Source organism: Jaculus jaculus, chromosome 13, assembly GCF_020740685.1.
Source record: "Jaculus jaculus isolate mJacJac1 chromosome 13, mJacJac1.mat.Y.cur, whole genome shotgun sequence".
NCBI classification, from domain to species: domain Eukaryota; kingdom Metazoa; phylum Chordata; class Mammalia; order Rodentia; family Dipodidae; genus Jaculus; species Jaculus jaculus.
Genome location: NC_059114.1, coordinates 33,191,574 through 33,215,474, shown reverse-complemented (window position 1 = coordinate 33,215,474; position 23,901 = coordinate 33,191,574). Strand labels below are relative to the sequence as shown.

The 23,901-nt window shown below is 48.8% G+C and overlaps 1 protein-coding gene across 2 annotated transcripts in view; it reads right to left on the bottom strand.

Moving 5' to 3' along the window:
* Pdgfrb (platelet derived growth factor receptor beta) overlaps window positions 1-23,901 on the bottom strand; it is a 41,027-nt gene that overhangs the window by 15,016 nt on the left and 2,110 nt on the right. The window contains exons 2-10 of one of the 2 annotated variants that reach the window (XM_004664772.2): window positions 10,486-10,531; window positions 9,197-9,520; window positions 7,042-7,308; window positions 6,236-6,363; window positions 5,966-6,140; window positions 4,899-5,091; window positions 4,235-4,350; window positions 1,387-1,510; window positions 663-874 (exon numbers count right to left, since the gene is read on the bottom strand). In XM_004664772.2, the coding sequence (XP_004664829.2) occupies window positions 663-874; window positions 1,387-1,510; window positions 4,235-4,350; window positions 4,899-5,091; window positions 5,966-6,140; window positions 6,236-6,363; window positions 7,042-7,308; window positions 9,197-9,520; window positions 10,486-10,531 (1,585 nt within the window). Of the gene's footprint in view, window positions 1-662; window positions 875-1,386; window positions 1,511-4,234; window positions 4,351-4,898; window positions 5,092-5,965; window positions 6,141-6,235; window positions 6,364-7,007; window positions 7,309-9,196; window positions 9,521-10,485; window positions 10,532-23,901 lie in introns of those variants that run through there. The other variant, XM_045132303.1, reaches the window with a different exon arrangement.

The window sequence follows — 23,901 nt, the reverse complement described above, 5'->3', positions numbered from 1 at the left end:
GGGCATGGTGGCGCACACCTTTAATCCCAGCACTCAGGAGGCAGAGGTAGAAGGATTGCCATGAGTTCGAGGCCACCCTGAGACTCCATGGTGAATTCCAGGTCAGCCTGGGTTAGAGTGAGACCCTACCTTGAAAAATCAAAACCAAAAAAAAAAAAAAAGAATTGTACATGTATGTGTAGCTTCTAAGACTCTCACACGGTTACAGTTTTGTGGGTACAGAGTTGTGCTCACAAGCTTTTCTATGAAGGCATGTTGCAATTATACATACGCACATGCCAGTTTTCATACATGCACAGAAACTGTACACGCATGGTTGTGTGTACCTGTAAGTAACATGACTGATTTACATGTGTGTCCTAGGATCAGGCATACCCATGTTCAAGGTTAACACAATATGTCATACATATAATTTTCATTTGCTACACATGATCAGATGATGCTGTCTATGTCTGTGATATGTTACCTTGTATTTGAACATGTGTGCCCCGTGTTATATGTTGTGTAGATGCATGGGGACATACTCTGGTGGGTTTCACAATGTTCCTGTTCCTAGGGGCATGCTGACTTGACCCATCATGGGCAGGTGGGCTCAGTCACGAGTATGCCGGGGCAAGGCAAGGGTGAGAAGCCAGCAGAGCCACTGAGGTGAGGGCACTCACAATGCGGCACCACGGTGACTTCCTGCATGTCCAGGCCCAGCGGGTTCTGTAGTGTGCAGCGCACTGACAGTGGCTGATCCACATGACGAAGACGCAGTATGCTCACTACCTCATACTCCTGCTCTTCCTCCCAGAATGTCACATTTGTCTCCAGCTGGCTCTCCTCCTCAGAGCTGTTTCCCAGGGGTGTGGGTGGAAGCTCGCGTGGACACCTGCCAAGAGAGATGTTGGGTTGGCTTACAGCTGCTTCCCTCTGTAGGTGGGGAAGCTAAGACTAAAAGCAGGCAGCATCATGGAGTGGTGGTGGAAGGAAACAGAGCATGCCAGTTCTTAGGGTTCTAAGCAGGTTCCTCCTGGATGCTTGAACTGCCCCCCAGGGTGTGCTCCTGCTCCAGAACTGAGACCCATTACTCCTGGGAGCAGACAGGCAAACCTGAACTCAACCCTGCTGCTTCTACTCACTAAACTTGGCCCTGGCCAGGAGTATAGAACATTTACTGGGAGGGTGAGATCTCCCTCAGGCACAGATCTTGCTCATCCCTGGGCTTAGGATAGCCCAGGAGTCCTGGTACAGATAAGGAATTATTTAAATCATGCATAATATCTCCACAGAAGTGGTGAATTCATCTGGGTTCTATCCTGACCAGTGTTTTCAGAGGGAGAAGTTGAACTAGACAACCTTCACTGGGCCCTCAGGACAACTGGGGACCCAGCGTCTCCTCACCTTTTAAGGTCTCTGCAGGTAGACCATGTGACATTTGGTGAGGGCATGCCCCGGCCGCGACAACGGATTGTCTGCTCTCCATTGGCAGGGTGGCTCTCACTCAGCTCCAGCACGCGGACAGGGACTGCACAGTGAGGGACGAGAGGTGGGGAGACCATAACAGACCAACAGGTAAGGCCCTTGGGGAGGACCTGAGTCACATTCGAAGCCCTCCCCCAGGGAGGAGGCTGCAGACCTCAGGTGAACACCAGATACCAGGAGCTGCAGTGTGAGAACTGACAGGTTCCCTTTGGAGTACTTCAAAGGTGAAGCCTCCGTGGGGGGCTAGCATGTCTTTACCACCTCAGAGACTTGCTAATCTCCCCTTTTTACAAACAGAGAACCAACCAGGAGCTCAGGGCCTTGGGCAGCCAAGCTCCAGAAGCTAGAGCTTAACAGTATTTTTTTCTTTTCTATGAATTTTAGTGTTGGCTTTATATTTAAGGCATGGGACATTGAGTTTCCATCTATAATTGAGATGCTAAGTTTTGTCTTTCAAAATAAATTTATTTTTAGAAAGCTAACTGACAAAGCATTAAGTCATTACCATGTCATTCCTATGCTCAAGACCCTGCCTTGGCTCTTCCATTTCAGTCGCAATAGAAGTCAAAGGAGTCCTTAAGTACACTGGCTCCCTGCCCCCCATCCATCTCTATTCTGAACTCATTTCCCACAACACTCCCCCTCCCTCTGTTCTAGCTGCATAGATCTTCCTGCCACTTCTGCAATGTGACAGAGGTAGAGGCATAACCTGAGGTACTCTTTCCCCAATACCCACTTGCCTCACTTTCTTGCAAATATCACCTCTTCCATGAAGCCAACCCCAATCAACATACTTAAAAATGCAAACCTCCTTGGGCCAGAGAGATGGCCTAATGGTTAAGACGCCTGCCTGCAAAGGCCAAGGACCCAGGTCCCATTCCCCAGGACCCACATAAGCCAATGCACAAAGCGGCACATGCGTCTGGAGTTCATTTGCAGTGGCTGAGGCCCTACTGTGTCCATCATCATCATCATCATCATCTCTCTCTTTCTCTCTCTCTCTCTCTCTCTCTCTCTCTCCCCCACTTTCTCTGTTTCTCTCAAATAAATAACTAAATAAATAAATGAAATGTTTTTAAAAATACAAACCCTCATCCACCCCTGTATGCAGCTTTTATTTCTTCCTGCCTTCCCTCACCCTCAGCACTTGTTACCTTCTAACTTGTGCCACCTGACGGGGCTTCCTCTTCTACTCGTCTTTTGTTTTCTTTTTCATTTTTTAAAAAATTTATTTACTTATTTATTTAAGAGAGAAAAGGCAGATAGACAGAATGGGTGCACTAGGGCCTCCAGCCACTGCAAATGGACTCCAGACACATGTGCCATCTTGTGCACCTGGTTTAATGGGTCCTGGGAAATAGAACTTGGGTCCTTGGGCTTTGCAGGCAAGTGCCTTAAATGCTAAGACACCTCTACAGCCCTTTTAAAAAATTAATTTATGTTATTTATTTGACACAGAGAGAGACAGGCAGACAGATAGAGACAGAGAATGGGCATATGAGGGCCTTGAGCAACTGCAAACAAATTCCAGAAACAAGCCCAGGCCCAAGCTCTTACTCTCCACATGGGTTCTTTATCCCTTCCAGCTCCCCACATGGCAGGAGCTCCTTGAACTTTCTTTTCTCTTTTCTTTCAACGCTTTTTTCCCCAGGCCCTCTCCACATGGGATCTCTAGCCCCATGGGTGCCTTTCCTTAGCTTTATTTATATCCCTCAACAAATAGAATAATTTAATAATTATCCTCTCAGTCTTCTTTTTTAGTCAATTCTTTGGTTAAAATTAAAAGCAAGAAATTAAGAATAATTGGCAAAACAAGCAAGAGTGTGTTTTCTTGGTGAACCTGGTACCAGCACAAGGGTGAAGGAGACCGACACAGAGAACAATCAACTCCTACCAAACCAGATAGAGACACAGAGGCTCCCAAGACCTTATCACTTAAGCAGACCTAAAATGAACCCAACATGGCTCAAGGAAATTTGTGGAAGTGGGGGGCTGAAAGAATGTCAGAGCCACATGCTGGGTCATGATGCGCAGAGACATTTTGTCCTAGCCATAAGTGATGGCTAACCCCACAATGCCTGACCCATATACCCCAACAAAGAGGGCCAATGTGAAGGGGGAGGACAGGGAGGAGGCAAACAATGGTACCAACTTGATTATATTCACTGAGTACAAAACTCATTAAAAGAAAAGAAAGAAAGAAATTAAAAGCAAACCTAGGGTTTGGGGTGCAAGAACTTTCCTGAACCCTTAGCACCCATTACAGTACATGCTGTCTGTGAACCCAACATGTCCATGACAATGGGAGGTGGGACCAGGAGCATCTGAAGTTAGCCACGCTAATTAGTCTGGTACTGGTTTGCAACAGCAAGAGACTGTCTCAAAGAAGGTGGACAAGTACAGGCACTTCAAAGTTGCCCTTGACATCAGCATGCATACTATGATATCCCTGCCCCCCATCCCTTATATACACATATGCAAATAAATAAAATTAAATATTCATTGAGTTAACAATATAGTATAAGTGGTATGTGAGAGGGAAAACTTCTGTACATGAATGGCTTATTAAGGAAATACCAGGCTAGTTTGATGGTCTCTCTCCCTTTACATGTGAGGAAACTTGAGAGGAACATGCCTGGTAACTGGCCTAGAATGCAGCCTTCTAGGTTGTAGGATCCCTCTCCAGCTCTACAGGTGGTGTCAGAGCATCAAGGGAAGGGAGCAGGCCTGGGAGGAAGGGTAGACAGAAAACGGAAGTGATCCTCACCATTGACCTGCAGCTTGAAGGAGAGCTGGGCCTCAGCATCCTCATGGAAGGCCCGCATGGTGTAGCAGCCAGCCTCTGCCACCTTCACCCGCACCAGGGTCAGTTCTGACACATACCTAGGGAGTGAGCCAGGCCAGGAGACCATCAGGTGGCCGTCAGAGTTGCCCACCTTCCTGTATAAAGCTCAGGGTGGGGCTTTCCAGGATATACACCCAGTCTTCTAAATTCCTACCCATCAACAGTTCCACTGGGCCAAGAGAAGACCTGGGGGTGAATTTCCCTCCCTCCGCAGCTCAAAGGAGCCTGCCAAGCCTTATCCCAATATTTTCTTTGTCAGTCTATTAATCTCTTGCTATTCTCAGTGATACCTCAGTATGGCTCTGTTGGCACTTTCTCACCACCCAGTCTTTGTTTTGGCTGTCACCTGCTGGCTCCAATCATCACAGAGGCAACTAAAATGATCATCCCACCATTATCTGCCTCCCCCACTAATAAGAAACCAGGAGAGATGGAGCTGTGAGCTCTGGTCCCTGCAGCTTCGCCAGCCTCTGGCCCGTGCTTGGCACATAGTAGGCTCTTAAACATGATGGATTAGAGTCTGAGGGGCCTGGCTTGGCTGGCGGCTGCAAAGTTTCCAAAATGGTATGGGTCTGCTGCTGCTCACCAAGTCTCAGATACATTGCGGGTGGACATGGTGATCTCGCCGGCACTGGAGTCACTCAGGGTGTGGTTGTCCTTGAGCCACAGGACAGTGGGTGGTGGGTAGGCTTCGAACACCACTTGCAGTGTCCGGCTCCGGTGCAACTCAGCAATTTGTACAGCACCCAGTGTCCCCAGCAGCCGCACATAGCCACTTTCTGTTAAGGTAAGACAGTGAGGGGTGGGCCTGAGGGCGGGGCCATGCACTGCCACCAAAGGCCAACACCTCCAGGAGGTGGGGCTCTGGAGGCGGAGCTTCAGCATAAAGCCACAGAAGCAGTCTTCTGGGGACAGTCTTTGGAAATCTATCCAGCTACAGTTGAATATTGGTCAGATTGCAACAGAGGCTAACTTGGTCCTGATGCTTTGGGTTGGGCTGTTGATGTTGGAAGGGAAGCTGTAGTTTTCTATTCTACCTTAGCAGAATACCCAAGTTACATCGGAGCCTCGAACTTGGATATGGAAATGGGACTATCTAGGCATGTGATGAGGGTTTGAAATCAGGTTGAAACTAGGGTTCAGCCCAGGTGGAAAGTCTAAACTGGGCTTAGGGTTGAATTTGGGGATGACATTGCTCTTTGGTTTGAGTCTAATTACAGGATTATTTTTATTTTTTCTTTTTAAAACAGTATATACATATAATTTTGACAGAAAGAGGGAGAGAGGGGTTGGAGAGATGATTAAATAGATAAGGGGTTCTATTCCCCAGGACCCATGTTAGCCAGATGCACAAGGGGGCGCATGCATCTGGAGTTCATTGGCAGTGGCTGGATGCCCTGGTGCACCCATTCTCTCCCCCCCACCACTTCTCTCTCAGGGTAGCCTCAAACTCATGATGATCCTTCTACCTCTGCCTTCCAAGTGCTGGGATTAAAGGTATGCACCACCACACCCAGAAAGAATTGGGATTTTGGTTGGCACAAAGTCCAAGGCTGGACTAGAGAACAGCTAATTGAACCCTAGGGCTATGCAATCTAGAATTTACTAGGTCCAACTCAGGTTGGGGTTGGGGGCTGAGTCCAAGGCACTCACCGACCACAGTGACATTGATGGCCTTTTCATCTCGATGGTCGTTCACACTCTCTGACACATTGCAGATGTAGGTCCCTGTGTCTTCCAACTCAGCATTGGGAATGTGCAGGATGGAGCGGATATGGGAGGACACTTCAGGGAGGAAGTCTGTCACTGGCTCCACCATTCGTCCACTCTGCAGAGATAGGAGTGATACGTCTCCAAATCAAAAACCAGTCTGCAAGTGGAGATGTCCATGTTACCTGGCTCTCCCCTCTAGCCCAGAGTTACCTCCATGCGGGGGTATGTCCACTCGAAGTTGACTACCTCATTCCCTGTCACAATGCACATAATGGTGATGTTCTCGCCCTGGCGGACCACAGTCTGCACTGCACTCACAGAGACGTTGATGGAGGACACTAGAGGAAAGAGACAGACTTAGGGCTGGGGAGGTTGCCACCAGCCATCAGCACTCAGCTTGGAGACAGTGAAGCATTGGTTAGTGTGAAAGCTTTATTCATTTGACCAATATTTCCTGAATCTTATGTGCCAGGTTCCATTCTAGGTACTAGGACTAGAGCAGTGAATGCAACAGACAAAATCTCTGACCTTGTGGACTCAATGTTCTAGAAGGAATAGGATAACAGTCTGGAAATCATAGTATCCTCTGAGGAATCAAAGCATGGAGAAGTTTACTGGATACTGCTCATGTGTCAAGCACCTTCCATCTTTTATGTTACCTTCCTTATCATCCTGTAAGGTAGATAATCATTGTGAGCCCTGTTTATGGGGTAGGAGGGAGCAGGCTCAAGAGGGTCATGAGCTTTTGTACAAAGTAATTCAGGTAGGATGTGTCCAATCTGGGATTTAAACCCAACTTGTTCCAGGCCTGTGCCCCATGTTATTCAGCCCAGTTCTGTCTCTTACATTTTGTGACTGTGGGCCAATTCCATCCTCTCTCTGAGCGTCAGTTTTCTTATCTGTAAAATTGGGTAAGTGCTAGCCCCCCTTCTAAGGTGACAGAAGACTCCATGCACACTGTCAACTGAAGGGCTATGCTTGCATCTGCTGAGCATTGGGCCAGAAAGGGGGCTCACCTTGGAGGCTATAGACATAATAGGCATCAGAGTCCACTTCCCTGTCCCCAATGGTGGTTTTACAGATGTAGGTCTTGTCCTCAAAGGTACCAGAGAAGCCTCGCTGGTGGTCATAGGGGATAGGCAGTGGGATATCTACTTTCTTCTCATGCAGTGTCACCACCAGCTGGGGGTCTGTCACTCGGCATGGAATTGTTGTCTCAGTTATTTCCGTGAGAAAGATGAATGTATCCTCAGGGTGTATAGGGAGGAAGCCCATAGTGGAATCTGCCAAGAGTGTAGCAAAGAAAGAGTTAGGGGATGTAGGTTTCTAGCTATCCTGTTAACTGCTATGTGCCTGAACAAGTCTCTTTCCCTCATTGGCCCTGAATCTATCCAATACAGAATACATATGCTGCTATAGTTCCAACACTGGGTCCCTCCAAAATGCATTATAACATAATTGCCTAGGTTGGAGAGATGGCTCCATGTTTCAAGGTGCTTGCTTGCAAAGTCTGCTGGCTTAGGTTTGATTCCCAAGTCCCCACATAAAGCCAGTGGTGCATGTATCTGGAGTTTGTAGCAGCAAAAGTCTCTCTCTCTCTCTCTCTCTCCTTGCAGTATTTTTAAAAAGAAAAAAAATATAACTGTCACTGTAACAGTCTTAAAAGGCAGGCCCTTTTTTGTTTGTTTGTTTGTTTGCTTGTTTTGGTTTTTCGAGGTAAGGTCTCACTCTAGCCCAGGCTGACCTGGAATTTACAACGTACTCTCAGGCTGGTCTCGAACGCATGACAATCCTCCTACCTCTGCCTGCGAGTGCTAAGATTAAAGGTGTGTGCCACCACGCCCGGCTTGTTTTGTTTTTTGTTTTGTTTTTGTTTATCGAGGTAGGATTTTACTCTAGCCTATGCTGACTTGGAATTTACTATGTAGTCTCAGGCTGGCCTCAAAGGCACAACGATCCTCCTACCTCTGCCTCCCAAGTGATGGGATTAAAGGCATGTGCCACCATGCCTAGCAAGAGGCAGGATTTATAAGAGGTGATCTGTAGCCAAATCTGGTGATGTAGGCCTATAATCTCAGCTACCTGGGAGGTTGTGGCAAGTTCAAGACCTGCTTGAGCTAGAGTGATTTCAAGGCCAGCCAGGGAAACTTAGTGAGATTCTCTCTCAAAACAGTTAAAAAAAAAAAAAAAGAAGAAGCCGGGAGTGGTGGCGCATGCCTTCAATCCCAGCAATCGGGAGGCAGAGGTAGGAGGATCACTGTGAGTTTGAGGCCACCCTGAGACTACATAATAAATTCCAGGTCAGCCTGAGCTACAGTGAGATCCTGCCTTGAAAAACAAAAAAAAAAAAAACAAAAAAAAAAAAAAAGAAAGAAAAAAATAAAGTAAAATAGAGGGTTGCGGATGTAGCTCAGTGGTAGAACCCTTACCTAGAAGGCATGAGGTAGTTCTGGGCTCAATCCCTAGTACCAGATATTTTAAAAAGACAATTGGCAATTAGGTCATGAGGGTATCATGCCATTATAAAAGGGCATGTTAGGTCCCTCTTGTTCTCTCTTACTCTTCTGTCTTGTCCATGGTATAATGTAGCAAGAAGACCCTTTCCAGATACTGGTCCCTTAGTCTTGAACTTATCAGTCTCAATAAGTGTGTCTATAAGTTTCTACTTATTATAAATTACTCAGTCTTGTCCATTCTATTATAGCAGCAAAACTGGACTAAGGTAGATGCTCTCAGAGGTACTTTCCAGCCTTCATGTTTGATGTGGAGAGCACTTGGGGACAGGAAGGGAGAGAAGCCACAATCTGAAATGTCAGCTGATCAGTCTGTGGCCACGCTACCCTGAATATGCCAGAGTTCGTCTGAACTGTGGCTGTGCCTGAGAGCTTAGAGGATGGGACATGGGATGGGCCAAGAGGAGCAGACTGGGGCCAGTTAGAATATGGAGTTTTTAGTGGCAGAAATGGGGGTGCCTGGCAGGGAGCAGATGGACACTCAGGCCAGGGCTGGGAAGAATGTTTCTGGACTGAGCAGAGCTGGATGCTGTTTTGTCTACATTTCTGGTGGCTGCATACCACTAGGTATCATGAGACACTTTCTGAGCTTCCCCGGATGCTTCTGTGGAGACAGTGGGGTGCGGGGAGGAAGTGGCATGCTGGCTAGGGCACTTACCTGGCACAAAGATATAGAGACGCTTCCGCTCACTGGGCTCCGGCCCTAGGGAGCTGTTGTAGGTGCAGAAGTATTCTCCTGTGTCTCCCCCAGTGACATTGGTTAGTGTCAGCCTACTAGAAAAGGCACCATCCTGGGTCATGGCCACTTCCTGCTGGAGCACCTGGAACATCCTTTCCCACATCACGGGAGCTGAACCCAAGCAGGTCAGAACAAAGGTGCTGGAGACATTCAGGACAAGCTCTGGCCCTGGGGGCACGATGACCAGACTCTGGGAGGTCTGTGATCCCAGCAGCAACAGCAGGAACAGCAACAGCAACTGGCCTTTGTGATCAGAGGGATCAGATGTCAGGGCACGGGGCCTTAGTTCCCTCGCAGAGCTGTCCTGGAGGCCTGTCTGCATAGCCCCCAAGTCCTTAAAGAACAGGTCTCCCCACCAAACACAGATTACTACACTACTGCCAAGTCCCCAGGGACTCCTCGCCTTGGTCTCCACCCTTTTGACCCCAGCCTCTGAGTCCTTCACCAGTGCTATGTGCAGGCAACAGGCAGGAGAAGGGAACAGGAAATCCTGGGGAAGCAATCCCTGCGACTTCAATTCCTGCATTGCTTCCCAGGTCACTCTGGGCCTTTTCCCTGCAGTTACCCCCAACAGGTCAGTTCTTGTGAGCCCACAGATGGCCTGATTGAAAAGGAGGTAGCTTAGACTGGGGACAGACTGGGACCAGAGATATGGCGATGGGATGAGACAGACTGTGGGGAGGTATTGGTTAGGATGTGAGTGTGCCAAGTGATTGGTGCCTTCCCCCAGTCCCCATTACATCCTCTGGGAGAGGTTTTTGGGAGGCATCTATGAGCACCACTATACACCAATGTACACAGCAGAGGATTCTGTCAGTTATGCTGTCATGCCTTTTTGCCATGAAAATCTGAACAGGTGCAGTCAGCCAACCCATCAGACAATAGTCTGTAAGGCAGGTCCATGGCTAAGCACTGGTGGCTTGAACATCTTCCCAGACAGGTAACCAGCCACACTGAGGAGAGATAGGAGGCTGGAGTGACTGACAGAGGGTGCAGTGGAGTGTGGAGAGACCAGTAAGGAGCTTGAGCTGATGATTCTGGGCAGGGAAGACTCTACTGAAGGGTTTTAAGCTAATGGGTAGTCAGTAGAAGGAGATCTCTACAGAGACCCCTTTGGAATTTAGGAAAGTGAGGCATAGGAATGGACCATAAAGTTTCTGGACTCTCATGCCCTGGTGTTAGCTTACTCCTGACCCCAGCCTACTTACCTTTAAGAACCAGAGCTGGTATCTCTCCTGGAAGCCCCATGTTGCCCTGTAGAGTTAAATAGTGGTTAGAGCCCAGGGTGACCAAACACAGTCACCTCTGCTCAGGTACTCAGCATCCAGTGCCAAGGCTTCCATGGCCATGTGCCCTCTCTCCTCTGTGGCCAACTATCTGTGGCCTTGGCTGAGTTCTTTGCCTCTGGGCCTTAGTTTCCCTGTATGATATAGGCGGGGGAGGGTGGAAGAGTGGGGCTGTATAGTGTCCAGAGGCTTGCCAACTCTGACAGCCTATCCTGGTGACAGTTCCAATACCAGGCACTTATCTGCCAGAACAAATATTTGGGAAAATGTGATGAAAAGCCTGGAGGACAAGGAGTGAGCCAGAACCCAGAGAACTCCCACAGCTCCCTCCACAAGCACAACAGGAAGTGCGGTGGCTGTGGGAAGGGAAGCGGGGGAGTTGGGATTGTGGAAGGTGGGGTGGGCTGGCCCCTCTACTCTGAGAAGAGCAGCCCAGAACAGCACAGGAGGCCCAGAGGAGAGGGTCAGGATCCTGATCACATCAAACTTCGCAGGCTCTGAAGGTCCTTGGAGAGTACTGAAGCCAAGCTCCCCACTGCCACCACCAATGTCCAGATGGGGCAACCAAGGTCTTGAGAAGAAGTTTGCCTAAGGTTGCCCAGTAACCTTGTTCAAGAGCAAGACAGAGCTGAATGGTGGGAGCAGAGACAAAAGTGTGAGAGACAAGAGTGAGAAGAGATGCGAGAAACAGTGATGAGGACAGAGAAGCAGAGACACACAAAGACATACTGAACATGGTGGGTCTGTCCTTTCCCTCAGTAGCCATTTCTCAGATCCCAAATAATCACCAATAGACAGGTATGGCAGGGCCTTACCTACTGCCTGGTCAGGAAAGAGACCAGAGGTATCCAGAGCAGGACATCACAGAGCAAGAAATCTGGGAAGTGACCATGTGACAAGACAACAAGGAGCCTCCTGATTCTGTGAGGCTACCCAGTCTGGCCATGCCCACTCTAGTCCAGCTTATCTCTATCTGTGCTTTCAGCCCTGCTCAGGGCTGAGGAGCACAAGCTCTCTGCCTCCTGTAACATGGCCATCCCTGTGGGTTGAGCCACAAGTTGTTTCAGTGGGATGACAGCAAGTGTACCACCAGTGAACGTGGTGCTGTATATGAGGAGTGGACACAGATGAGGCCCACTCTACTTCCCAGAAGCATTCTGAGCAAGCGCACTCTTTCTTTCCTCCTTCACCCTCTCTCTTGACCAGCCTGCCTGAGGGTCTCTTCCAGGCTTCCTCTCCCCTCTCAGAATTGCTCCAGAAGGTCAAAGCTTAGCCCTCGTCTCCTGATTCTTTCTGTTCTGGCACCTCCAGCCAAGCACCAGGCCTCCTTGCATGGGACAAGAGCAGTGTGTGCCCAGGTGGAGACAGCAGCCCCTACAGAGGCCCATCTGCCCCTCAGTGGGTACCCCCCTAGCTCCCCACTTCCTGCCAGAGAAGGGGCCAAAGAAAATCATTAGCAGCCCAGGTTGGGGGAGGGGGTCATCCCAGCCTTCCTCCCCTCCTTTTCTAGGCTCTCTGGCTGGCCACACTGTTTATTATTCTAAAGGAGGAATTTGGCCGGCTGGCCAGGAGATGGGAGGTCACTGAAAGGGGGCAGGGCTGGCTGTGTGGGCTGGGATTTCATGGCATGCATTCCCTGACCTTGCTGCTTTGGGTGTTCAGTCCTCTTCTGCTGGGCCACTCTCTGCGACTCTCTGAGCTGGAAAGGACCCTTCTTGCATGGACTGCAGAGACTCAGAGAGCTCCAGAATCTAGTCACACAGAGACAAGGTGGGTTCTGCTATGAGCTAGAACAGACCTGGCAAATGAGTTGAGGGAGAGTGTAGGTATTTGGACTGGTTTGGCTCTTTCTGAAATGGCCATGGAAGCTTCCTTTATCAGGCACTTAAATCCTCTGGGACAATAAGCAGGTCTCCAGACTTCTCTATCACAAATTTGCCCATCTATACAAAAAGGCTGGGATGGTCACCTCACAGAGCTGTCCCTATTCAAAAACTCTTTCTTTTTGATTGATAAAAGAGAAGGGTGACACACACACACACACGCACGGGGGGGGGGGGAGAGAAAGAGCACGCGATTCTGATTCTGAAAGGGGTGGTTTGATGATGTGGGGCTGGGGAATGGAGTCCAGAGTCACCTAAGAATCCATAACCATTTCATTCCATGCCTCAAATGTCACTGACCTGCTGTGCACATTTAGGAATGCATTTCCATACATTGTCTACGTGTGGCCTCTATTTCCTCTTCTACACAATTAAGAACTAGACAAGTTTTTTCAGGAGAATTCCAACCACATGAACTTGGGATATGGACTCCCAGGAAGTGGCATGTGGAAGGGTAACATGAACAAGGCAGAGGTCTAGAATGCACTGGAGCAAGGCTCAGGCACTCAGAACAGCCTCCCCGGGGCCACTGAGATTATTGTGGATGCCCTCAATTGTCCATTCAATGCCTTCAGGATCATTTTGTGTCTCTAGTGGTTGCTATATTCTGGCCAACTCTAGGGAGACTCAGGCAGCTGATTTGTCCTGGTAGAATGCCTGTGACAACTTCCCTTCTTCAGTCAAAAGAGCCACCTAGGTCAGTAGGAATGTAACAGGGGCAGGCACCCACTACCTGCCCAAGGAGGCTACTGAAGTAGAGAAAGGGAAGGGCTCCTAAACCATGCTCCATTGGCCCAGGAAAGGAGTGTTGTGGGCCAAGAAGCTCTCAGAAGTTCAGCTGCTCACAGTGGACCTGGAAAACTCCATAGGAGGGCAGAGTGAAGCCTCAAACCCAGGGGAGCAAGCATGCTTAGAGTCATCCTCTGAGCAAACTTCAGCCTTCCCTCTTACAAACATATAATTCCCCACTCCTTTCCCACCGTCCTAATCTAAATAAATCCAGCCCATCTTGGCCACATCCGCCAGCAACAGCTTCCCTCCCTTGGGGTCCTGAGGCTCCCACGACACAACCGTACTGTAGAGGAGGGCCTACATCACAGGGGAGGCCTGTGAATCCGTGCACACAGCCCAGATGGCACCTATGTGCTTACTCACATGCTCCTCTGCAGCACACACATGTGCAATTGGCTAGGTGCATGTCCAGCTCTCATGCAAGCACTAACCATGTGCATACTCACACAAAACACACACACACACAACTCTCACCATGCCCAGCCCATGTGCACAAAGCACAGATCACTGCTTGAGTGCTTCTCTGTGCCTATCAAAAATGTAGGCGGGCATGATGGTGCACACCTTTAATCCCAGCACTCGGAAGGCAGAGGTAGGAGGATTGCCGTGAGTTCGAGGCCACCCTGAAACTACATAGTGAATTCCTGGTCAGCCTGGACCAGAGTGAGACCCTATCTTGGAAAAAAAAAAAAAGTGACCATGTGTAATAGATCACCCATCTATTCACCACACATGACATGAGCAGACCACATGCACATAGGACCACAGTTGTTCCTGAACATGCATTTGTATGTATGTACAAACATGTCAAAAAGTAGCTGGGCATGGGGGCACACACTTTTAATACCAGCACTTGGGAGGCAGTAGTAAGATCACCATGAATTCAAGGTCACCCTGAGACTATATAGTGAATTCCAGGTCAGCCTGAACTAGGGTGAGACCCTACCTTGAAAAAAAATTGCCAAAATGTTAAGCCAAACTATCTTGCTAGGTGTAGTGGCACATGCCTTTAATCCCAGCCCTTGTGAGGCAGAGGTGGGAGGATCACTGTGAGTTCCAGGCCAGCCTGAGACTACATAGGGAATTTTAGGACAGCTTGGGTTAGAGTGAGACCCTGCCTTAAAAAAAAAGAAAGTGGATGGGGACTGACAGATTTAGGGCTGGAAAGATAGCCCAGTCAGTAAATAATTGCCTCAAAAGTATTCAATCCCTAGCACCCATATAAAAATGCCAGGTGTTGTGATATAATCTGTAATCCCTGTGCTGGGGAAACAAGAGGATTCCTGAGGCTCACTAGCCAGCCATTGTAGCCTAATTGGTGAGTTCCAGGCCAGTGAGAAATCCTATCTCCAAGGAGGTGGACAGTGTTACTGAGGACGGCACCTGACCTATACACAAATGCACACATATGTGCATACATACTAGTACCAGCATACACACATATGTGCATGCATTTCTTTTAAAAAGGAAGTGGGGCTGGAAATGTGGCTTAGCTGTCAAGGCACTTGCCTGCAAAGCCTAACAACCAGGATTCGATTCTCAGTACCCATGTAAAACCAGGTGCACAAAGTAATGAATGCATCTGAAGTTTGTTTGCAGTGGCTGGAGGTCCTGGAGCACCCATTCTCTCCCTCTCTTTGTCTTTCTCTCTCGTGGCAAATAAATTAATAAAAATAGTAATAGTAATAATAATAATAATAATAATAATACTAAAAGAAAGATATTTGAGATTCATTTAGCTGATTGTCAATAGGACTTGGTGATTAAATGTTGGGGACTCTAGAAGAAAGCGAGCCACTGGAAGACAAGAATGTGTGTATGCTGTGGGGAGAAAACCATGTCCTAAGACAAGACTGAGACCTGGCACAGGATTAATAATTGCTACTGAGCTGGTTTCAAACGTGGAAAGTCCTGTTGGAAGTGAGTGGAACAGGCCAAGCAGAAACATGAGGTGGGGAAAGAGGAAACCCTACTCAGGTCCAGATAACAAGACACTCCAGAAAAGACCCAGCCCCAGTGGCATGAGGTCAAAGGCTTGGAGTGCCAGTGCATTAGCCAGGGACCCTCTATCTGATTCAATCCCCTTCCTGTATCTCACCATACTTGTAGTAAAACTGAGGCTTAGAGAAGGGAAGTAAGAGGTCCCACTAGGTCTAGACAGGGTGAGCTCAGATGGACATCTGGGTGCTACAGCTTATCTGCGTGGCCCCCACAGTGCCTACTCAAGGCCTAGAGTCCAGCTGCAACTCTCCCTAACCTCTTCACAGCACCCTCCTATCACTTTCCCTTTACTGTTCCAGTCAGGGTGAGATAGAGATTTAGAGGCTTGACTTCCCGAACTGGTGGAAGAAGTGGGGCAAAGACTTGTCTTCAGAGTCACAGCCTTGTCCTCTCTCCTCCAGAGCAGGGACTCGTTACTGCCCTGGCACAAATTTCAGGGTGGAAAAAAAAGGGACCTGGTTATTGTCTCCTCTTGTTACAGTATTATAACTCCCACTCTTCTCTGGGCCTCAGTTTCCTCATCTGCATGTACAAAGGAGGGGGAGAACTTTGTTAGCTGACATTGTGGTTCTCAGGACTCTGCGCTGAGAGGCAGTTGTATGGACATAGAATGCTGGGGTGGAGATAGGGATGTATGGAGGGGACTCAGCCAGGATGTCATGACTCAGCTCCGAGGAGGCAGCCAGTTCTAGAGGAAGAGTGTGTGGGAGCAAGAGGCATCTGGAGCCAGGGACAGAGCCCTCAGCCAACAGCTGGACAGTGTGCAAGTGCCAGCACAACCTGGACTGGGCAGAGTCTGGCCCATGTGGCCTTCCCCAGGCTAGCTGAATGTGGGTGTAGTCTTGCAGTAATAGTCAGGAGCCCCATCCTGGGAGTCAGAGCAGAGTCTGGAGGATGGAGACACAGTCACAAGTGGGGAGAGAAACCTGCAAGGGGTGGAGGCTCCCTCTCCCCACTCCATCCCATGCCCCATTTTCCCTGTTGGAGAAGTTCTCAGCAGGCTACATTTCCATAGTGGATCTCCCTATGAACCTCAGGGTACTACCACTGAGGGAGTAAGCATTTGGGCCCAGAGCACAGTATAGCTCTGTCATCTGCCATTTAGATTTCTTGAAGCAGGGACTTGGTAGCCTTTGGCTGTCCATACGCTCTCTGGCTCCTTGATTCAATTCCACTTTGCCACCTGTCCTCATTCCCTCTCTTTAGCATCCATCTGACCCTGTTACTCCCTGGCCATCTGTGGTCTCCCTGGCACTAAGGTACAGACTACTTCTCAACCATACCTATAGGAACCATCACTTACACCCAGGTTCTGCTGCAGTTCCTCCTGCTGAAGGAGGAAGGCCACTGTCCTCCCAGCTCCCCAGGGCCCCACATTCCCCACTAGCTCTAAACTCTTCTCCTCAGGAGGCCTCCCCAGGGATATAATGGAAAGAAATGACCTATTTTCTGGAAGTCCAAAATAAAATGAAACATCTGTCTGGAAAGGAGCCAGGCAGATAAAGAACTGAGGATCCCTGGCAAGGCCCCCTGTTGCAGTTCCCCCACCCCCACCTCCAGAGTTTGTGAGCTGGGGGTGGGGTGATGGCAATCCAGCTACTTGGAACAGTGCGTGGGAAAGCACTCAGTGCGGGCCTCATGGCTCTAGGGGCCCCAGGGAGGAGGCCTGGGTCCCCACACAGGCTGGGAACCAGCCTGGGAAGGAGGTCAGAGGAAGGAGGGAGGAGGGAGGCAGGAGAATGCTCTTGCCCCCTCTCCCCCTGCGCTGAAAGCCACCAGCAGAGCAAGCACTTCCTGCTTCCTGTAGCCCTCACACTCATCCCCTGCAGCCAACAGCCAGCTCCAGGCCATATGGCCTGGATCTGCCCAGGGCCTTAGACTTCTGGCTCCCAGTCCTGAGATCTCACTTGGGTACTCCCTCCTCAGTCCTTTCAAAGGGAACAGGGACTTAGATGGCCTTAAGATCAAGGATAACAGTTTCCTCTGGTTTAGGATTTAACCAACCACCACATGGGCTAAACTGCTCCTATGAATAATCTCACACATTCTTAGTCCAATCTCATGGCATCATACCACTTTCCTGTTCTACAGATGAGGGAACTGAGCCACAAAGAGGTCATATCATTTGTCCAGAATCACACAGCTTTGCCAACAGTGGCTCCAGTGCTGAATCCTGAGCAGACAGTCCCCCTGAGAACACTTGGGCAAGAGCATTGCTTAGAGCCCCTCAGTCTTTTTTTTTCTTTCTTTCTTTTTCTTTTTGGTTTTTTGAGGTAAGGTTTCACTCTAGCCCAAGCTGACCTGGAATTCACTATGTAGTCTCAGGATGGTCTCAAACTCACGGCGATCCTCCTACTTCTGCCTCCTGAGTGCTGGGAGTAAAGGCGTGCATGTACCAGCATCCATGCCTGGATTTCACACTCCTTTATTTTTTATTTTTATCTCTTGTTCATTTTTATTTATTTATTTGAGACTGACAGAGAGAGAAAGAGGCAGAGAGACAGAGAGAGAGAGAGAGAGAGAGAGAGAGAGAGAGAGAGAGAGAGAGAAAATGGGTGCGCCAGGGCTTCCTGTCACTGCAAACGAACTCCAGATGCGTGCGCCCCCTTGTGCATCTGGCTAACGTGGATCCTGGAGAATCAAGCCTTGAACTGGGTCCTTAGGCTTCACAGGAAAGCGCTTAACCGCTAAGCCATCTCTCCAGCCCTCACACTGTCTTTTGGGCTGGGCAAAGCTAAGTAGACAGTTACAGGGAGAGACAGTTCACATTCTCATTTCCCACCCTCTCTACAATTGCACACCTGCCACAGTAAGAACCTCACCACCTTCCCTGGCTCCGTCTACATGGGCAGCTCAGGATGCTCAGTGGTCAGGCTGCCACAATGTTGTGGTTATTGTTTTATTTATTTATTTTATTTATTTGCAACAAGAGAGAGAGAGAAATGGGAACACCAGAACCTCTTGCCACTGTAAAAAAAAACTCCAGATGCATGAGCCACTTTGTGCATATGGCTTTACATGGGTACTGGGGAATCAAAACCAAGCTGTCAGGTTTTTTTTTTTTTTTTTTTTTTTTTTTTTTTAAGAGAGAGAGAGAGAAAGCAAGTGAGTAAGCAAGAGAGAGAGAGAGACAGACAGAGAGGAGACACAGAGAACTGGCATGCCAGGGTCTCAGTCACTACAATCGAACTCCAGACACTTGTGCTACCTCGTGGGCATGTGTGCCTTTGCCTCACCTTTGTGTGTCTGGCTAACACGGGATCTGGAGAGTAGAACCTGGGTTCTTAGGCTTCACAGGCAAGCACCTTAACCCCTAAGCCATCTCTGTAGCCCAAGCAAGCACCTTTTGACCACTCCAGCACCCCCTTTTTTTGAGGTAGGGTCTCACTCTAACCCAGGAATTCATTATATAGTCTTGAACTCACTGCGATCATCCAACCTCTGCCTCCCAAGTGCTGGGATTAAAGGTGTGTGCCACCATGCCCAGCTCATTGTTGTTTTTTATACCAAGCAGTCTGTCTCACTCTATTCCTTACCTTTTGGTCCTGCTTCTGTCCATCAGTTTCCCCAATCCCACCTCAGGACATCTTCCTTCCCACTTACTGTTTAAATGCCCTCCAATCTGAAAACAAACAAAAGCCCTAACAAATTTCAAACCAGGCAACTGGCTCAGTGATGATCTGTGGATTTTGGTCTATTGTTACGACAGTCCTTCAGGAGTGTGCTTCTTATTACCATTTCACAGAGGAGAACACTGAGTCTCAGGCAAGATTTTGTAACCTGTCCCAGGTCACATGGTCAATAACCAGAGGAGCTAGGACAAAATGTAAACCCACATGGATCAGAGTCCAATGCCTATTTTCTTTCTTTTTATTATGTATTTGAGGGAGAGAGAGAAAGGTAGAGAGAGAGAGTGAGAATGGGTGTGCCAAGGCCTCTAGCCACTGCAAATGAACTCCAGATGCATGTGCCCCCTTGTGCATCTGGCATACATGGGTCCTGGGGAATTGAACCAGGGTCCTTTGGCTTTGCAGCCAATGCCTTAACCACTAAGCCATCTTCTCCAGCCCCTAATGCCTGCTTTCTTAACTGCTAAGCAAGATCACCTATCTCCCAACCGGAAACAACTGCCAGAGTGAACTGCTCCCATGTGAAGTGCATAATACAAAATCTCTGGTCTCAGGGCAAGAAGATCCTCCAAGGTCAGAGCCTGCCCCTGCCCTCCCTGAGAGCAGTGTATACAAAGGCCATTGAATCACCTGAAAGCCAAAGCAGAGTAGAACCCAGAACCCTTCTGCCAATTTAGTGCAGAGCCTGAGGTTCCGGAGATGAGGCTGAGGAGAAGCATCCATATGAAGAGATATGTCATGGAGAGAGTTGGCCTGAGTGTGTGACCAGCTCTGCCTTAGGTCTGCCCCTGTGGGCCCAGCACCCCTTGCACAGAAGGCCAGGGCCTCCCTAGCTGCAGAGTTCTAACGTCCATCTCCCTCAGCTGCTCTCTCTGCCCCACCCTCCAGAGCCTCATCTTGGCCGGTGCCATGGCAACAGAGAGTGCCAGGCTGTGGCAGCCAAAAGAGCCCCTGAGAGGGGTCCCGAGACTGGAGCTGAGGAGGGGGTGCTGCAGGCAGAGACAAGCAAACCTTCTGTTTCCAGGCCGCTGCCAGGCAGGATCCGCTGTGGGCTGGGGGACCGCAGAAAGAATGCTTTCTCAGAGCCAAGTGGGCAGGGGGCAGACAGACCTTGAAGCCTATTCTTACTGACCCATCAGCCCACAGCCCACAGATCAGGCAGGGCAGCTGGCTAAGAGAAAACCCCACCACTGCTCTGTGCCAGTTGCAGAACATTGAGATTCTCTTCAGAGCCTTTTTGGGCAGCTGATCAGGAGGAAGGGCATTCTTCCACATTTCATTCACCATCTTACTTTCTCAGCATCTCTTGCCCACCCTGTCTCCAGGCGTCACCTTCTCATTCTTCCAAGGCCTGTCACTTGTCCTCTCTGAGCCATCCGTGGATGGAGTTAAGACAAGAAGATGTCAGGACTGGGCCTATTACCTGTCTCCGCAAAGCCAGAGACTATCTTCTTCAACCCTCTTCATTCACAGGAAAGGCACTCACTTATCTGGAGCACACAGCTGGAAGACTGGGCTGGTCAGCAAGGGAATGCGTGTGATATAGGAGATGTCACAGAAAGCTTCCTAGAAGGGATTTTCAGGAAGGAGGAGGTGCTGATGGCAGCAGCTCCCCAACCCCGGGTTGCACTGAGGCTCAACATGGTGGAATGAATGCACTCTGCCACTGAGGGGCTGCTCTGGGATCATAAGCCACATTTGACTGCTATCCCTAGTCTACTGGATATCCACTGAGTCCTATCTATACCTTTGTCTTAATCCTTCCATTTGATTATCCTCAAATTGGGAGAAACACCAACTGATTATTAGGGATCGCTACAAGTACAGGGATGAGCATTCCTCCTTGCTGAACCTCAATGCATTTGGCGGTGGGGATCTGTTGCCAGTCTGGAACTATCAGCAGTAGTTCCTCCTTTGGCAGGAGCCCTTCTGGAAGGTAGTAGGTATTTGGTGGATGCTTACACAGCATGGGATCAAATGGCTGTATGGCATGCACTCTTCTGATCCTCAGGCCTGGACTGTAGCGGTCCCTTAATGACAGAGGATTCCTTGGGCTGGAAACTGGGTTGGTATGGCAAGGGTGTCTCTTTTCCTCCCAGAATGTGGCTACTGGAGGCAGAATAGACACATGGAACCCTAAAGCCAATAGGCTGTGCCCAAGGCCACTGAGGGTGGAGAAATGACAAAGAGGCCCAGCCAGACCAAGAGGAGCAATACCAGTTTAAAGCCATTAATCTATGTCCAAGCCCCAGTTCTACCTATCTGTGTGCCTCTCTGAATTTCACTTTTCTGAGTCTCAGTTTCGTGGAAAGTGGCATGAGACTCCCTTTCTTGTTGCTTTGAGGGTTAGAGATGGTCCAAGGCCATTTCAGTAAACAGCAGTGGCTATGAATCTTGGTTTTCCAGTGGGGAGGGTGCAGAGCTTCCTGGGAGGTGGCCTCAGGCTGGGCCACTAGGCCTGAGTTCTCTGGCAGATAATACCAGGACATACCATTCTACAGGGCTTGCAGAAGCAATGCTGGGGAAGTGGGAGACAGCAAGGCATTGGGAGGAAGGGCGATGATGGCAGCTCTTAGGCTAGATCTGAGATTTGTCAGCAAAGTGCTAAGTGATGGGCAAAGAAGGAAGGTGAACCTTTGGGAAAGGTCAGGGGTGCTGGGTGAGACTCTGAGCTTTGCCTTAGATGTATCACGATGCCAACTTTTCAGGGCATTGACAGTGATGCAAGGTGGCTAGCTGCTGATGGTGATCATGCTGCCATACCAAGCATGAGAGTGGGGCATGCAAAAGAGTGACATGAACAGGTTAGCATTTCATGGGAGGCTATGGTTTGGGATAAGAACAGTGGAGTCAGAGAGGCCAGTTCCCAGAATAAGCCTTACCAAATTCAGCCAGAAGTCCCTATGTGGCAGATGTACAATTAGAAGGTGGGGCACCTCATTAAAGGTTAGAATTTTAGGTTGGAGAGATGGCTTAGCATTTAAGGCACTTGCCTGAAAAGCCAAAGGACCCAAGTTTGATTCTCCAGTATCCACACAAAGCCACAGGCACAAGCAGCTAAAGGCCCTGGCATGCCCACTGCCTTGCTTTCTCTCCTTCTCTCAACTACATAAATAAAAATAAAAGCTGAGCGTGGTGGCACACACCTTTAATTCCAGCACTTGGGAGGCAGATGTAGGAGCATTGCTGTGAGTTTGAGGCCACTCTGAGACTCCATAGTGAATTCCAGGTCAGCCTGGGCTAGAGTGAGACCCTACCTCAAAAAACCAATAAATAAATAAATAAATAAATAAATAAATAAAAATATTAAGGGCTGGCGAGATTGCTTATTGGTTAAGGTGCTTGCCTGCAAAGTCTAAGGACCCAGGTTTGATTCTCCATGTCCCACGTAAACCAGATGCACATGGTGGTGTATGCATCTGGAGTTCGTTTGCAATGTCTAGAGGTCCTAGTGCACCCATTCTCTCTCTCTCTTCCCATCTCTAATAAACAAATAAAATAAAACTTAAAAAAATAAAATATTAAAAAGATTTTGAAAACTTCTTAGGAATGTAAAAAAAAAGTTAGAATTTCAAGACGGTGTCTGCAGGCATGAAGGTTCGCCCTTTGTTCCCTGAAGTCAAGGAAAAGTGATCTGTGTGTCTGTCCATGTTGTCATGTTTATTTACCTATTCTCTATAGCACTAATCATTCAGGAGCTAGACTCAAGCTGGATACTGGCAAAGATGCCAGTACAGGTGTAAGAGGAGCAGTTCGCAGACCACTTGGTCAAACCTGAACCATTACTTTCATGTCCAATGCTCTGGATTGGGAGGGACCAGGCTTCTGTGACAAGTTTAGAAAGCTGAACCCTGTCCCTCTGGGGTGGGCTGGAATTTCCTGTTGCTTTTGTACCACATTGGCTCAGCCTCCTAAGTAGAGGAGCTGGAGGGACCACAGCTCTTAGGGACCCACTTTCCAGGAAAGAAAAGTAACAAGGGTGGCAACAAAATGTGGCAAAACAGTCTCAAGAGGCCTAGTAGAGACTTCAAGGACTAAAAGCACAGCTAGATGGGCCTCTGGAGTCAATGAGCTCTCCCCCTTCCCCTCTCTATATGCTCTTTATAGAAACAAAAGTTATGCCTAGAAGAAAGAAAGGGTAGTACTGAAGGTTTCCTGGGCTAGAAAACTACCCCAAGGGTTTCCCATCTGTCACCAAGAAGGCTTAGTGGGTGCGGCTCAGTTGGCAGAGTGTTTGTCCAACATGCACAAAGCTATGTTCTATTCTCAGCACCTTGCACACAACATGTAATACCAACATTCATGAGGTGAAGACAGAAGGATCAGAAGTTCAAGGTCATCCTTAGTTATATAGCAAGTTTAAAGTCAGCCTGAGCTATATAAGACCCTATCTCAAAAAAAAAAAAAAAAAAAAAAAAGGCTTTACTCTTCTTTCATTCAAATATGCCCTCTACCCCAAATCCACCCCAGAGATTTGAAGGCTGGGCTCTAAATATTCGGCCCCTCCAGGTCTTTAGAAAGGCATTGAGGGCATGACACACATGTCCTGGGCTCTCCATTGCCTGTGATCTGTGTAGCCTGAGGTACAACCCTTTTCCAGACCTCGGGTCCACACTCATACAATAGGGAAGTCAAACAGGTGAGCCCTAACATCCTTTTCATCTCTGACATTTGGGTAATTATTGTGCTTCTGGCCCTCCCTAGGGATGGCCCTGTCTGTCAAGGGATAGAGAAGTTGGTACTTCTGGCAGATGAAAGGTTCAGGCATCAAGACATCAAACAAACCTGCTCGGAGGCAGAAGGAATGAGGATATTAATGCATGTGGTAAAGCCATACGCAGCTGTACACTTTGATTCACACTCTCTTGCACCACACTGGGTGTCCACCACCTCTGAGAGCCCCTGGGGAGAAGGGAGCCTTGGGACCAGCCATGAGGGCTCAGGAAGATGCTTTCCTAAGGCTCTAGACATTAAGGCTTGGCAGGAATGCCAATTTGGCTTCTGCATGGGGAGCAACAAGTACATGAATTCTA